The sequence below is a fragment of the Labrus mixtus genome, chromosome 11, assembly GCF_963584025.1.
Source record: "Labrus mixtus chromosome 11, fLabMix1.1, whole genome shotgun sequence".
Lineage (NCBI taxonomy): Eukaryota > Metazoa > Chordata > Actinopteri > Labriformes > Labridae > Labrus > Labrus mixtus.
In genome coordinates this window covers 16,650,997-16,664,230 of record NC_083622.1, presented here as the reverse complement: position 1 = coordinate 16,664,230, position 13,234 = coordinate 16,650,997, and the positions used below count along the sequence as shown (strand labels likewise).

The 13,234-nt window shown below is 41.3% G+C and overlaps 2 protein-coding genes across 3 annotated transcripts; one reads left to right on the top strand and one right to left on the bottom strand.

Moving 5' to 3' along the window:
* The first annotated feature begins 501 nt into the window (after positions 1–501).
* On the top strand, positions 502–6,575 carry phc1 (polyhomeotic homolog 1). 2 transcript variants are annotated; one of them, XM_061049226.1, is made up of 15 exons: positions 507–640; positions 1,355–1,372; positions 1,509–1,630; positions 1,752–1,862; positions 1,958–2,023; positions 2,116–2,262; positions 2,517–2,687; positions 2,862–3,593; positions 3,695–3,824; positions 3,940–4,118; positions 4,240–4,303; positions 4,407–4,494; positions 4,750–4,921; positions 5,436–5,664; positions 5,763–6,575. In XM_061049226.1, exons 3-15 carry the CDS (start codon positions 1,514–1,516, stop codon positions 5,912–5,914), a joined length of 2,358 nt encoding a protein of 785 aa, XP_060905209.1. In that variant the 5' UTR covers positions 507–640; positions 1,355–1,372; positions 1,509–1,513; the 3' UTR covers positions 5,915–6,575. The 2 variants fall into 2 exon arrangements, with proteins under 2 accessions (XP_060905208.1, XP_060905209.1); XM_061049225.1 differs by lacking the exon at positions 1,355–1,372 and having other exon boundaries at positions 502–640.
* A 30-nt stretch (positions 6,576–6,605) lies between these two features.
* Positions 6,606–12,250, bottom strand: styk1b (serine/threonine/tyrosine kinase 1b). Its single transcript, XM_061049281.1, has 10 exons — positions 11,874–12,250; positions 10,947–11,002; positions 10,620–10,787; positions 9,948–10,280; positions 9,649–9,830; positions 9,416–9,490; positions 8,550–8,758; positions 8,414–8,454; positions 7,389–7,485; positions 6,606–7,278 (listed from the first exon to the last, which is right to left on the bottom strand). The coding sequence occupies exons 2-10, from the start codon at positions 10,999–11,001 to the stop codon at positions 7,086–7,088; spliced, it is 1,353 nt and encodes a 450-aa protein (XP_060905264.1). The 5' UTR covers position 11,002; positions 11,874–12,250; the 3' UTR covers positions 6,606–7,085.
* Between the last annotated feature and the right edge of the window lie 984 nt (positions 12,251–13,234).

Here is a 13,234-nt window from a genome sequence, read left to right as displayed (position 1 = left end):
AAAGCATTATCAGATACGGGATAACAGCTTGGTATGGTCTCTTGATTGTTTATTTCAAATGACAGATTACTCATCTTGTGCACACTGCTATGAAAACCATGGCTGTTAAAAAATCTTTATCAAATTAATGCAGCGACTCTGGGAGGAATTAAAACAATCGGGGGGGGGGGAAACAGGAGGATTGAATAAAAAATGCATTTAACAGGAAAACATCCATCAGGTTTGTGTCAATGTGGACTAGAACAGAACTCTTGATGAACATGTAGTCTGTTATTACATGAATATAAAACATATAGAGAAAATCTAAAGAGTGAGTAGAGCAAATGTGAGGTTGAAGTATTGAGTCTCCATAAATGTATTATGGAATGAGGAAGATAAATATACGGAGCCTTACGTTTTTACAAGATAATGTAACAACAGGTGCACACTGGCAGTAGGTGGCGGTATTGCACATTAAACGCAAGCTGCCATTAACTAAAAAAGAAGAAGAAGAAGAAAAGGGACTGCTGAAGGGGCGGGGCTTTGTTGGAGGCAAAACCATGAAAGGGGGTTCACCGTGGCTTGCATGAAAAAAATAACAAGATCGTAATATTGACTTGATTGCATTTAACTGCGAAAAGGACAAAAGCCTCAAAGAAAGGTAAACACATAAGCACGTCGAAAAACACTGACTGTTACCATGTTTGAAGGGTGATAGCCAGCTTTTTGTTGCTAGCTGTCTGCCAGAAATGCTATTTAGTTAGCTTTTTCTACTTGTTACGTTTAACGTGAGTGTTTGCACAATACATCAGCTTTACCCTCTCTTATGTAACAGTATGCATTTTGTTCAGGTGACGCTACACATTTTAATGAATTCTAACCGCGTTTTGTCAGGCTTTTCTTAGATAAATGTTAGCACTACAGTGTATTGTAGTGAGCTACAGATGGCTAGCTGCTTTCTTTACTCGTTCTTCTGAGCTCTCCTCCATGTTGTTCCTTCTCTTCGCAATCATCTATCATGTTGACAACTGGGCTGCTAATGAAAACAAAAGTTGTGAGTGGTTCAGAGGTGAACTCAGCCAAGCTCATGTGTGGCTAAAGTTAAAGTTAGATGGTGTAAATGCTGGGTGTGGGAAGCTGTGATTTGTTTTGTCTCCTCTAGTAAAAAAAACTGTTTTAAAAGAAGTTCTGGACATGTAACTTCACCAGTGTTTGTCTCCACTTTGTCTTGCTCTTAATGCCAGCAGTGACCTTTTTGAAACATACTGACTCTGAGGAGTTCATGTACTTTATTACATACTGATTATCTTACTTTTGACATTTCTTAAACTTTTATAAAAAGTGAGTTTGACTGTGTGCTTAATTGCATTTTCAGTTTGATCTTCATGCCGAGGTATTACTTTTTACGATTTTTGCTATTACTAAAATATATTTAGTATATATGTTGTTGTTGTTTTTTTGCATAAATAACAACAAGATTTGGCTACAGCTACTTTTGATGCATGGGTCTTCTGTGTTTTTTTAAAAAGGTACCATGGATGCAGGGGAAGACCAAAACACAGGCACCAACAATGCAACTCCTCAAACAAGTGGGAACTCTCGTGCGCCCCAAATAGCCCACATGTCTCTGTATGAAAGACAGGCTGTGCAGGTATGCATAAATAACAACAGAGATGTAATCCAAAAAAAAGTTTGATGTGAAATGTGTAAAAGTATCATATATCATAAGTATCAGTCTTTAGACATCATGTATTGTGTGTTTGTGTGTCTAGGCGCTCCAAGCATTGCAAAGACAGCCCAATGCAGCTCAGTACTTCCAGCAGCTCATGCTGCAGCAGCAGATCAGTAGTGCCCAACTCCACAATCTGGCTGCCGTGCAACAGGTAACAAGACTGAAGACTAGTAAATACATTCAGTTGAAAAGTAATGTAAGCTGACATTCTACACAACCTCACTTTATTTTATTTCTTGAAACCAGGCCACCCTTGCAGCTAGTCGACAATCCAATACCCCTAGTAACAGCATATCCCAAGCGACCACCACTGTAAGTATCGTGTTAAAAAAATGTGTTGCACATCTAGTTATTGAGTAAGTATGTTAAATATATAAAATATTTTAATTATCTGTCCCTCCCAGGTCAACCTAAGCACAACATCTGCGGGAGGAACTATGACCAACCCCCGTCCTCACGGCCCGGCCACCTCTGCAGCTACAACAGCAGCTCTTAACCAGTCAGTGCTGCTGGGTGGAAACTCTGCAGGACAAGGACAGATGTATCTAAGGGTAAGTTTAAAAAAAAAAAAAAAAAAAGGTTTGCACTTAGTCCATTTTTAGTTATAATCAATTAACTTAAAGCATATTGCTCCTGTCTCTGTCATAAATCTATATAAAGATATTTATTCAACCTTAACTCTGCTTTTAAAAAAATCAAAAAGCTTCACAATGATTATCAAATAAATAATTTGCACATGATAGCGTATTTACTATAAACATTGATTTAAATGTATGACTGATTACCTGTCTCCCACGTCTCATAGGTAAACCGCTCTCTCAGGGCTCCTCTTGCCTCTCAGCTCATCTTTATGCCGGGTGGCACAACAACAGCAACTGTAACAACAGTTGCCCAGGCGCAGCCGCAGCAGCAACAGCAACAACAACAACAACAACAACATGAAGCTTCTGCCAGTAACCAGTCTGACAATGATCAGGTTTGAGCACCTTAACCTAACTGTAATGTCAAGTTTGAGCTTCTTAGAATAAACAGTAATACATGTTTAATAGTTTTCATTGGCTAAAATGTAATAGGAGGACTTTTTGACTCCGCCTACTACAACTTCTACTTTTAGCTCGTACATTTCATAACAATCTTCTCCTTTCTAAAGGTGCAGAATCTGGCCTTACATTGCACCTCCACTCCCAGGACTGTTGCTGTCAAGTCTGAGCATCCAGAGAGGAAAGATTTTCCTCTTGGTCAACAGCAACAGACTTTTACTCAGACAGGTCAGCAGCAGCAAATGCAACAACAAATGTCCAAAGGCAACTTTACTCAGCAATCCAACACTATGACTGTAAAGACTGGAAACCAGGTTGCCATGACTGTCACTCCTGCTGCATCTGTAGCTCCATCCTCAAGTCATGTCAACTCCTCTCAAGCACTCCCTCTATCCCAAATCCTGCTCTCCACCTCTGCTGCCCCAGTGATCCTTGTGCCCACCTCAAACGTCACTACCTCCACCCAGGGCTACCCCATCGGCTCTTTGACTTCTAAGGCAAACGTAAACACACAGACTTTGGTGGTACAGCCGCTACAGCAAGCCAGCACTGCCGCAGACAAAGGCCCTGTGCCAATCCAGCCCAAGACAGCCCAGGGACACCGCTTACCTGTGCAGCTGCCCCCTCGACACCCACCTCCCATTCTCCCTGCACCACCGAGCAACAGCCAGGCTACGGCTGGGGGACACAACACTCCCCACATCCCAGTGCAGCTTGTGGGAGCGAGGCAGGGCTTGGCAGGAAACGCACAGGTTGTGGCTCTGGCACAAGCACGATGCAGCATAGCTCAGGAGGGTGTAGCCGGTGGGAACGTGAACATGGTTTCCAACAATAGTGCAATGGTAAGATTACTGAAACGTCTTTGTCAAAATGTTAGGAAAACAATCTGTGTTTTAGGAATGGTAACACTTTGGTAACACATTGTTCTCCTTCACATAATAAGATAAAGCCTGTCATCGGCTCTCTGAAAAGAAAATCTGACTGTGATGCTTCAAATGAGATGGCAACAGAATCCTCTGCACCAATGAAAGACTCAGCTCCTCCCTTATCCCCTGCGCCGACAAAGGACTCGAGTATGTCAGATTGCCCTATGCAAACCAAGCGTGAATTACTAGTACAAGTAGTAGAAAATTGTAGCTATATGTTCAATTCTCATTGTTTTCCGTGTGTCTTTTCCCACCTCATTAGCTCCTCCTGTGACAGCTGCCTTCACATCTCCTCCCACCCTGTCCCTGCCTCTGCCCTTGTTAAGAGGTGTCCATGGGGACAAAGACAGAGCACCAGTGCCCCAGGCAGTGGTCAAACCCCAAGTCCTCACCCACCTCATAGAGGGCTTCGTCATCCAGGAGGGAGCTGAGCCCTTCCCTGTAAGTATGCCATTCTATAATAACAGAGATTTCACATTAACTCAGAGATTAATTGAAGTTACACTTTGCATGTTTGTGTGTATAAAGTTCCTTACTGTCAGGCGTGTGTTTGATATGACAGGTTGCTGGGCTCCTCAAAGACAGAGACTATGCCCTGGTTGGCCGATCAGAGAACGGTACTCCTTGTAAGTGATGGAATAACTTTTATTTTTTTAATTAAAAATGTTCAAAGTTTTACTAAATTTACTAAATTTGTGACATGGTTTTATACTTGCCTTCTCTTTTCAGTGTTGAAGTGTGAATACTGTGCAAGCCTCGCCCCTGCCAGCCAGTTCAGAGGATCAAAGAGGTTCTGTTCAAACACATGTGCTAAGAGGTATGATTCACTTTAGCCTCACATATCTGCATTGATGTACAATCTGGACTCTCAAGAAACTGCTGCTGTGAATACATAAAGGTCTGGTTACCATGCGTAACAAGGGAGCTAGCTAGAGACCATACCTTATTAGAGCTGAGAGGCGTACTGTGCACATTGGGCTTGAGATTTTGAAAAAAAACAGTCTTGCACACGGGGGTTTCAAAAAACCTGAAAATGTCTCCCTGTGTACTCACTGTGCTCTTGGATTCACAGGTATAATGTCAGCTGCAGCCAACACTTCAAAACGAGCAGAGGGAGAAGTGGTGCAGGCGTGGCACCTCCTCCGGCCCCCACTGAGATCGCTGCCAGGCGAAGGGGTCCCACTCGCAGGAGCAGCTCTAATATCCCCTGTAATAAGTTATCGAGCAGGCATCTACCTGTCAAGGTAAGACATGTGGTGTAAAAGGTCAAGCTGGTCATATTCTCTGTTTTGGCAACAAAAGGGTAACCGTGCATTCCGTTGGTGTAGACCACAAAGTTACACTACAGGACATGTTCTTTTCTTTCTTGTGTATTATTGCACAACTGAAGATAGTCCCTTTAACAAATGCATTGCTTCTGTTTTGTTAAGAGCTGCAGTTTTAGGAAGTTATGAGTGGCTCTTTAAAAAAAACTTCACACTTCATCTTTTTATAAGTTCATGTTCTGTCGCTTTAACGATTTGACAAGAATTGAAATGTGCTAGAGACAGTTGAAAAGTCATTTAAAAAAAAAAAAAGAGTTTGGTTTACATATTGATTGGTTTTGTGTTTTTACTTGGATTTTTTGATCACAAGAAAATATGGAAAATGGCTTCCTCATGCTTAACATCAATTTGGTGGCATTTATCAACAAATACACTATACTTTCTAAAGTCTTTGTTTAGCCGTTCTTTTAAATATGTTCCTCTTTCGGCGTAGTGTCACTCTGAGTCCAGCCGCTCGGATGATGTATCCAGCGACGGAGAAGAAGAAGAAGAGGACGAGTCTCCTTCTCTATCCCCGAGCTCTTCTCACTCCTGCTCGAGAGCCGGGCACAGCGCTCCTCCCTCTGACAGCTCTGCTCCACTAGAGGGCGCTAACTTTCTCTCGGCAACTCCTGCTCAGTGGAGCGTGGAAGAAGTGTGCAGGTTTATCTCCTCACTTCAAGGTCAGTTTTCAGTCCGTAGAAAACAGTTTTATTTGAAAGAGCTCGGCCTCCTGTTTTCGTTTGTTTTTAACTGTACCATTCTGTCGGGATTCCTTCAGGCTGTGAAGAATTGGCTGCTCAGTTCCTGTCGCAGGAGATAGACGGGCAAGCTCTTATGCTCCTGCGAGAGGATCATCTCATATCTACCATGAATATCAAGCTGGGTCCCGCGCTTAAGATCTGTGCCTCCATCAACACGCTGCGTGAGTGATGCAGTCCAGCCGAGGAGCAGAATTTAAAAAAATACTCCAATCTTTCATGACATGAGTTTTAACAGTTCACTTTTATAGACATTGAATGTGCAAAAACTTATATGTATACTTTTACGTTTGTATTCATGTCAGTAGTGTTTCTTAGTTTATTCTGTTACTGTGAGTAGAGAGAGACCTCTTTATGTATACTCCTGTGAAACTGTGCAGACCTGCCAGTGTGCAGGACTAGGTGCTAGGTTCTCCTGTCTAGGACAGTTCACCTCTTGGGAGAGGGGAGGGGAGAAAGAAACGTTGCCTTCTTGCTGGATTTCAAACGGTGCTTTAACTTTGGTCATATGTTTCAGTCTTTTAGTAGTACCTGTTATTTTAAGATAGACGTTCAACCCAGGCTCCAACCACATCAAGCAAAGGACACTCGTAGAGCCTGAGGTTCATTTTACCAGTCTTTAAAAGTTTAGTTTTGTATCTTTTCCATTTTGTACTACAATCAAAGCTATTTTTTCATGGATAAAAATATAGTTTTAGTAGCTTTAACCAACTTAACTACCTGAAAATAGGTATTTCTAATGGTTTGCTCTCTTCAGGGCTGAGTGGAAGTACTCTGTGTACACAATTACACATGTTCTACCAATAAAAAATACCTGTTAAAGGATCTTTGAATCTGTGTGTGTCTGAAAAAACGAAAGATCATTGTTTGATTTAAGATATTTTTATTAACATAAAAATGTTTGAGATGATAGCATAAATACAAACATGTTCCCTTCATTCATTTCCATAACTCAGCCTAATAAACAATCATACAAAAGGTGGTAAAAATATAAACAACATCTTCATTCATGTTGGCTTGAGATTTTTAAACATGATTTTTAAACCATCATATATTGACAGTATCAGCTACAACTGAGGGATGCAGCACCTGTACTTGGTCAAGTTTACATATCTTACAAGTTCCTATTACAAATCACTGGTTACATTTCCCTAAACGAACCTTAAATATTTCACTATGGCAGAAGGAGCGAGAAGAAGGCACTGTATCAGGTAGATAAAAGAACATTTTTCAGAGCCCGAAACACTTATTGCACTTGAAAGATACTGTTTTGTAAAGTGCACCACTGGGTTGATTGAGAATAGTGCAATTTATGTTTTATTTTGTACCGGCCCGAGCAGGGATCAGAAAACAGTGTAGCTGTTAGACTCCCCGTATCCTGCTTCCTGCAGGTATCGCTCGATGTTCACCGCTCCCGACACCTTGAGGACTTTGTCAGATGCACCTTTCTCTCCTGAGAGCAGCTTGCGACTCACCTCGGCCAGAGATGGTCGATCCTGATCCTTCCACTGGCAGCAGCCCTTGATGATGGAGTGTCTGAAGGACAGAGGAAAACAGTCTGAGCTTTAAAACATTATATGAGATTGTTAAGCAACATCTTCTGGTTTGGTTGTGCGTCTTATAAGAGGCATGTAGTAGGTTCTTACAGCATGTTGGAGCAGTTTGAAGGTTTTTTCAGACTTTTGCCTCGTTGATGGAACTGTAGAAGTTCATTCACTGAGATTTCTGCAAAAGGAGCTTCACCTGGAGGGAAAATAGAAAATCTATGTATGGATACAGAGCTCTGTCAAGGCAATGCATGTGCACTTTTCAACTGCAATATCAGTATTTTTTTAATAGTAAATGTTCTGTAAAACAAAACAAAGAGGCCGTATATGGGAAGAATAATCAGATGAATATGTGGTTTCTGGGTACTCCAGGAAATCAAATGGCCTAAAGGTTTAGATGTGAAAAATACATGAAATCCTCTAAACAGTTATTGCTTCTAACAACAGACACTGAACGGAAATGATAAATGGACTTCAGCTTGTCTAGCACTTTTCTAGTCTTCTTTTTTTTTTTAAAGATTTATTTTTGTGCCTTTTTGTGCCTTTATTAGAGAGATAGGACAGTGGATAGTGTGGGAAACCAGGGAGACAGAGAGAGGGGAATGACATTCGGGAAAGGAGCCACAGGTCGGATTTGAACCTGGGCCGCCCAACCACTGCACCACCAGCGCCCCAACCCTTTTCTACTCTTCTGACTACTCAAAGCACTTTTACACCGCAGGTCACACCCTACCCATTCATACCCATATGATATAGACTGATATGTAAAGTGGTCATCAGAAGTAAGTAATCCCATTCATACACATTCATACGCCGATGATGAAGCAGCAGGAGCAACTTGGGGTGAAGTGTCTTGCCCAAGGACCCATCGTATATGTAGCTGCAGGAGCTGGGGATCGAACCCCCTCCTACCTTTCTGTTGAGAGACTCTACCAACTGAGCCACAGCTGCACTAAACTTGTTGATAGTATGATCAATTATTATGTCAAATTTCTGACAGTTTGGAAAGTGTTATTCTCAGTCTCAAGCTACAAATAGTTACTTTATAAAGTACTTTGTTTTTTTTTTTTAGGTTTTTTGGATCATTTATCACTAATTTCCCCAAAAGTCAAACATTTACTTACCTAATGTTGCCATTTCATACAGTAAGATGCCAAACGACCAACTAGGGAGGGACACACAGATGGAAGTTATGGTTAGCTAATAACTAACTCAATAAATTCCAAAAATTGCATCATCCTTGCATTGAAAAAAACCTACATATCGCTGCTCTGACTGGCAGGTCTCCGGGCTAACAGCTCTGGTGCTTGCCATTTCTTCATGCTGGCATCATCTTTCTGAGTGGTCTCCTGGCTCTTCCTGGTGTAGACCCCATGCAGGCCCCAAAGCTTGGCCGTGTGCTCTTTACTGACCAACACGCTGCGGGCACGGACGTTTCCATGGAGAAGGTCTTTGTTGTGAAGGAACTCCTGATGGAGCAAAAAGATGAAACCCATAATTAAACATCTAAACCTCTATTTTTTTTAGTTTTAGCCGTAATATCCGTTTAGCTTAGCTAGATCCAGTGATTTAATGCATGTAGAGAGTATTTGAAGGTAAATGTATTCACGCTGTTTCATCTATGGTGGCCAGAATACAAAAATATAAAAAGAGTAAATGATGGTAATAATTGACAGTTTTTGGATTCACTGCTTTGATCCAAACTGAGAATTCAAGTTAGCTTTTTGATGGATTCATGCTCCCCTGAAGATGAATCCTAATGAATTTGGTGAGACTCAGACTTTTCCTTTAGCGCCACCATGAGGTTCAACTTGAGAATTGTCCCAACAGTATTGTTCAGAAGTATTGTGAGTAAATTTGCTCATGTTCCTGATGAACCTCCAAATGGTGCTAAATCAGTTGAAATCTTTCCACCGTGTAACTTTTGATTCTTTCAACAAAAAAAGAAAAACACAATTATGACATTCCTCGTGAAAAGTAATGTCATTAAATCTGTCACATTTAGGGTCTGGTGGAGGAAAACCCTGTTAACAGGAGATGGTGTCAGGACAGGGGTTATGTTTCTCTGTGATTTGAAAGTCAAACATTGTTTTAAAAGGTGAGGACATATTCATTAGCATACTAACCAGAGCTGAGGCCACCTGTTTGGCCATGGTAAATATTCTTCTCTCTGTCATTTCACACGGTGGATTAACATTTTCCTGAAAGAAAAAGGACATACACAAATGACTTTGCCATCTTGAAGATGATATAATCATTGTTTTGCTCCATGTATTTTCTGCTTTAAATGTATGGCTTGATGCCTAAAGTGAGATAATGCACGTAGTAGAAGGATTTCCTATTTAAAGATTCACCGTACCTGTCTGCATCGCCACAGGTAGCTGAGCAAGTCTCTGTTCTCCAGCTCTTCTACAACAGTTACCAGAGGAGCTCGAAGTGAAACCACACCAAGAAGCTCTGGAAGGAAGGGATGAGGTCCCAGCTGGGCCAGGAAGGATGCGAAGCCTAAGAAGTTGTGTCTTTCATTGGCATCAGCAGAATCTGAACATAGGAGAGAGTAAGAGAAAGATGAGAGAGAAGAAGTTACATCAGATGTCAGAGTCCAGAAAAAGACTGCCACAAACCATCTTCTATTAACTTCAAGTTTAACATTCTCACCATTCAGGACTCGCAGCACCACGTTCCTGTTCTCCATGCGGGCCCTGTAGAGGGACACAGAGGAGTCGGAGCGCAGGGAGAAGGCAACCGGCAGAGGCGTGACCAGGTTGAAGGACTCGGGCAGCCTCTGACGGGGCAGCTCCCTGGGCTTGACCACAGGAGTAAAAGTGGGCTGGAAGGTCTGCTGAGGGGGGTTGGGCGGGAACGAGGGTTCAACCACAGGCGTGGAGAGGCTTTTGGAGGGGTAAGTCGTTGGGGGGTTGAAGGTGGAGTAGGAACTGGGTACGTCCAGAGCGATGCTTTCATGTTCCAGGACATTGATACCAGGTGGAGCTATGGACAGAGAGAGAAAAAAGGGACAGAGAGGGAGAGAGAGAATAAGACTCACTAGAGAAAAGTCCAAAAGTGCTAACATTTACATGATAGTAGATAAACTAAATCATATGAGTCCAAAAATGTATCTGTAAAACACAAAGAAGAAACTATTTTTTACACACACAGATCAGCTTACTGAACATGAGCTTCAATTAGCTACACTTTGAAAAATACAAGAACAATAGAAATTCAATGGCCTTTCTTTATCTTTACTGACAATGTAGAGCCACTGTGAGTCCCCTGATATGATTAAGCATATTTGAATCACAATTATTCTGCCCTATTCCAGTGTCTTACCATCAATGCCATGCAGCACCCTCCTGGTCGGCTTTGAGGCCTGCGGACGGATCCGATCGACTTTTTCTGGACAGAAGCGCAGCAGTAAAATGAAGATCAGGGTGACCAGGAAGCTGGACAGCAGCAGGATCGGCACAATGATCACCTCCTGCTCATAAGTACGGATCTCTGCACACATGAAACAAACACACTCTTAACATCACTCAATAAGTCTGAGAAACACTGACCTCAAAGTTTGCCTGCTTGTCTTGTCTTAAGTTGACAATAACAAATCCTCTAAAGGCCGGAGCAGGTAATCGACCACAGTGCTCCACCGTTAAAACTTACCACAGATTGTATCTCCATGGTTACAACGGAAGTCTGCGTTTGATGTTGAAGACATCCTGTTTGATTAAAAAAGAAGTGAGATTAAAATGTTGTCCAATCTTTGAACACCATTCACATGTCAACAACTGGTTTCCATTATTTTTGTTGTGCGTCAACAGATAGATGTAGATGATTTAAAACAACAGTTTACTTGACAGTGGTAGCCTGACACCCATTAAGTCTCTTTGGCTGGATCTGCAAATAGTAACATGACTCTTTTAACAAGATATCCAGTTTGAGGATGTGTCTGAGCGACTGGTAACTGAGAACAGAGCAGTGCTTCCTTCTTAAAGGTGCCAAACTGTTTCTTACCTCCACATACGACTTGCACTTAGATTAAAAAATCTCTAAAACCTTTAGGAATACATTTCCTGAAACACCAAATCTTAATCCTCGAGGACATACAGAGCAAACATCAATGGTAAACAGTCCACCTTACGAAGAATTAACACTGTGTGAGCTTTTAAAACAAGAGTGACAGCCTTCACCCAAAGGTAAACACACAAGAAGATATCTTTAATTTGGGAATGTTTACGTTATCTAAATAAAGAGCTTCTCTGAATGCAGTGTTAAGGAACAGAAATGACACTACAGCCACACTGAGTGAACTCTCCCACCACCTGATCATCCTGATACGTCAGATCCAAGATCTCTAAACCTGTTCATCTGCATTTTTTCCACACATAAATGCTGGTGTTGTACTGCACATATAAGTGACGAAACAGCTCCAGCTCGTGTACTCAAACTCATAAATGACATGTCATAAACATGACAGAAACCCTGTTCCCAGAGTGATTTACACTGTTAAAATAAATATTAATATACATGAGCTCGTTCAACCTCAGGCACCTTAAAATGACAAAGACATGAAGCATTTTAAATTCTTACCTCAGCTCCTTCAGTATTGTCTTGTATATTAAAGAAAATCCTGTTATTAGATGCTCATGTTTCCCTTCTTCACATCAGTCACACACATATTTTATACATCCTCCAAGCTGAATGTGGAGTCCGGGTTCAGCTGAGCTCTTCAGATCTTCATTGTCTTGTTTTTCTCAGGCGATCAGTTTGGCTCAGGGGATCGCCGCGCCACTCTCTGTTTGTCTAGGTTCCACCTTCTGTTTTTCTTGACTCCACCCTCCTCACCTCCACCTTATCCCTCTTCACCTCTGTTTACCTCTTCCTCCTTCTTACTGGAAGAAGTGGTGCATCATGCTGGCATCAGGTTTGTAACCCACAGTCCTGCCCTGCCTCCTCTCTCTCTCTCTCTCTCTCTCTCTGAGTTTGCTCAGCCACATTCTGCAACTCCTTTTTTTTTGTCTCTTAAGTCGAGGTTACCGCTGGCTCTGCCTCTCTCCTCTTTGTTTTGGAAACTGGTCCTGCAGCTCCCTTGTCATTTTTAGTTCACAAGTCTTTTGTTAGGCATGTTTGGCCTTCACCATGCTGGAACTCGTATGACAGGCTCTGCAGTAGGTGGAGCAGGAAATATTCAACTGCTTATTTGTTTAGATACTGACATTAGACACAAGTAAATAATAATTACAAACTCTAAAAAAGTGTCAATTAGGATGGTGCTGTGCTGTAAAATCCAACCATTATCCTTATATAAGACAAATACAAAAACAACAATGCAAAATAACTAAATGACATTTAAATTTAGTTATAAAATCCACATAAGAGTATATAAGTGAGTCATGATGCAGTGAAATGGCCTTTTGATAAATCATGTGTGATAATTGTGTAATTACTGATGCAGCAATGTATTCCTAATATTGTAATTTTGTAGATATTTGGGGTGAATAGTTAAAAAACAATATAATGGGGTTTTATTGTAGTAAGTGTTAATAGATGGATTGTAAGGCCCTTTTCTAGGATCTTGTCAGATGCCTAATCACTTCGTTGTAGCTCAGTATTTTTTAAATATAAGCACATTTTTGTAAGACAAGCTGTTGTAAGACATTTGATTCTTTAGTTTGTAGATTCGGACTGAAAGAAAAAAAAAGTCACCAAATCCACTTAACATGACTCAGCATATTTTTTATTCAACTTAACATTTGAACAAAGATGTTGTCTTATCAAACAGTCCTCTTATCTTTTCCCACATCGTAAAGTGATGAAGCAAAACATATCCAGGCTCACTTCAGGATAGAGGAGGGTTACACCCTGGAGAGCTTATTGTGCTATCACAAATCAAACAAAAGGTCAACCACATCCAATCTAATATAAATACCCATTAGCAATTTAGTTTCCAA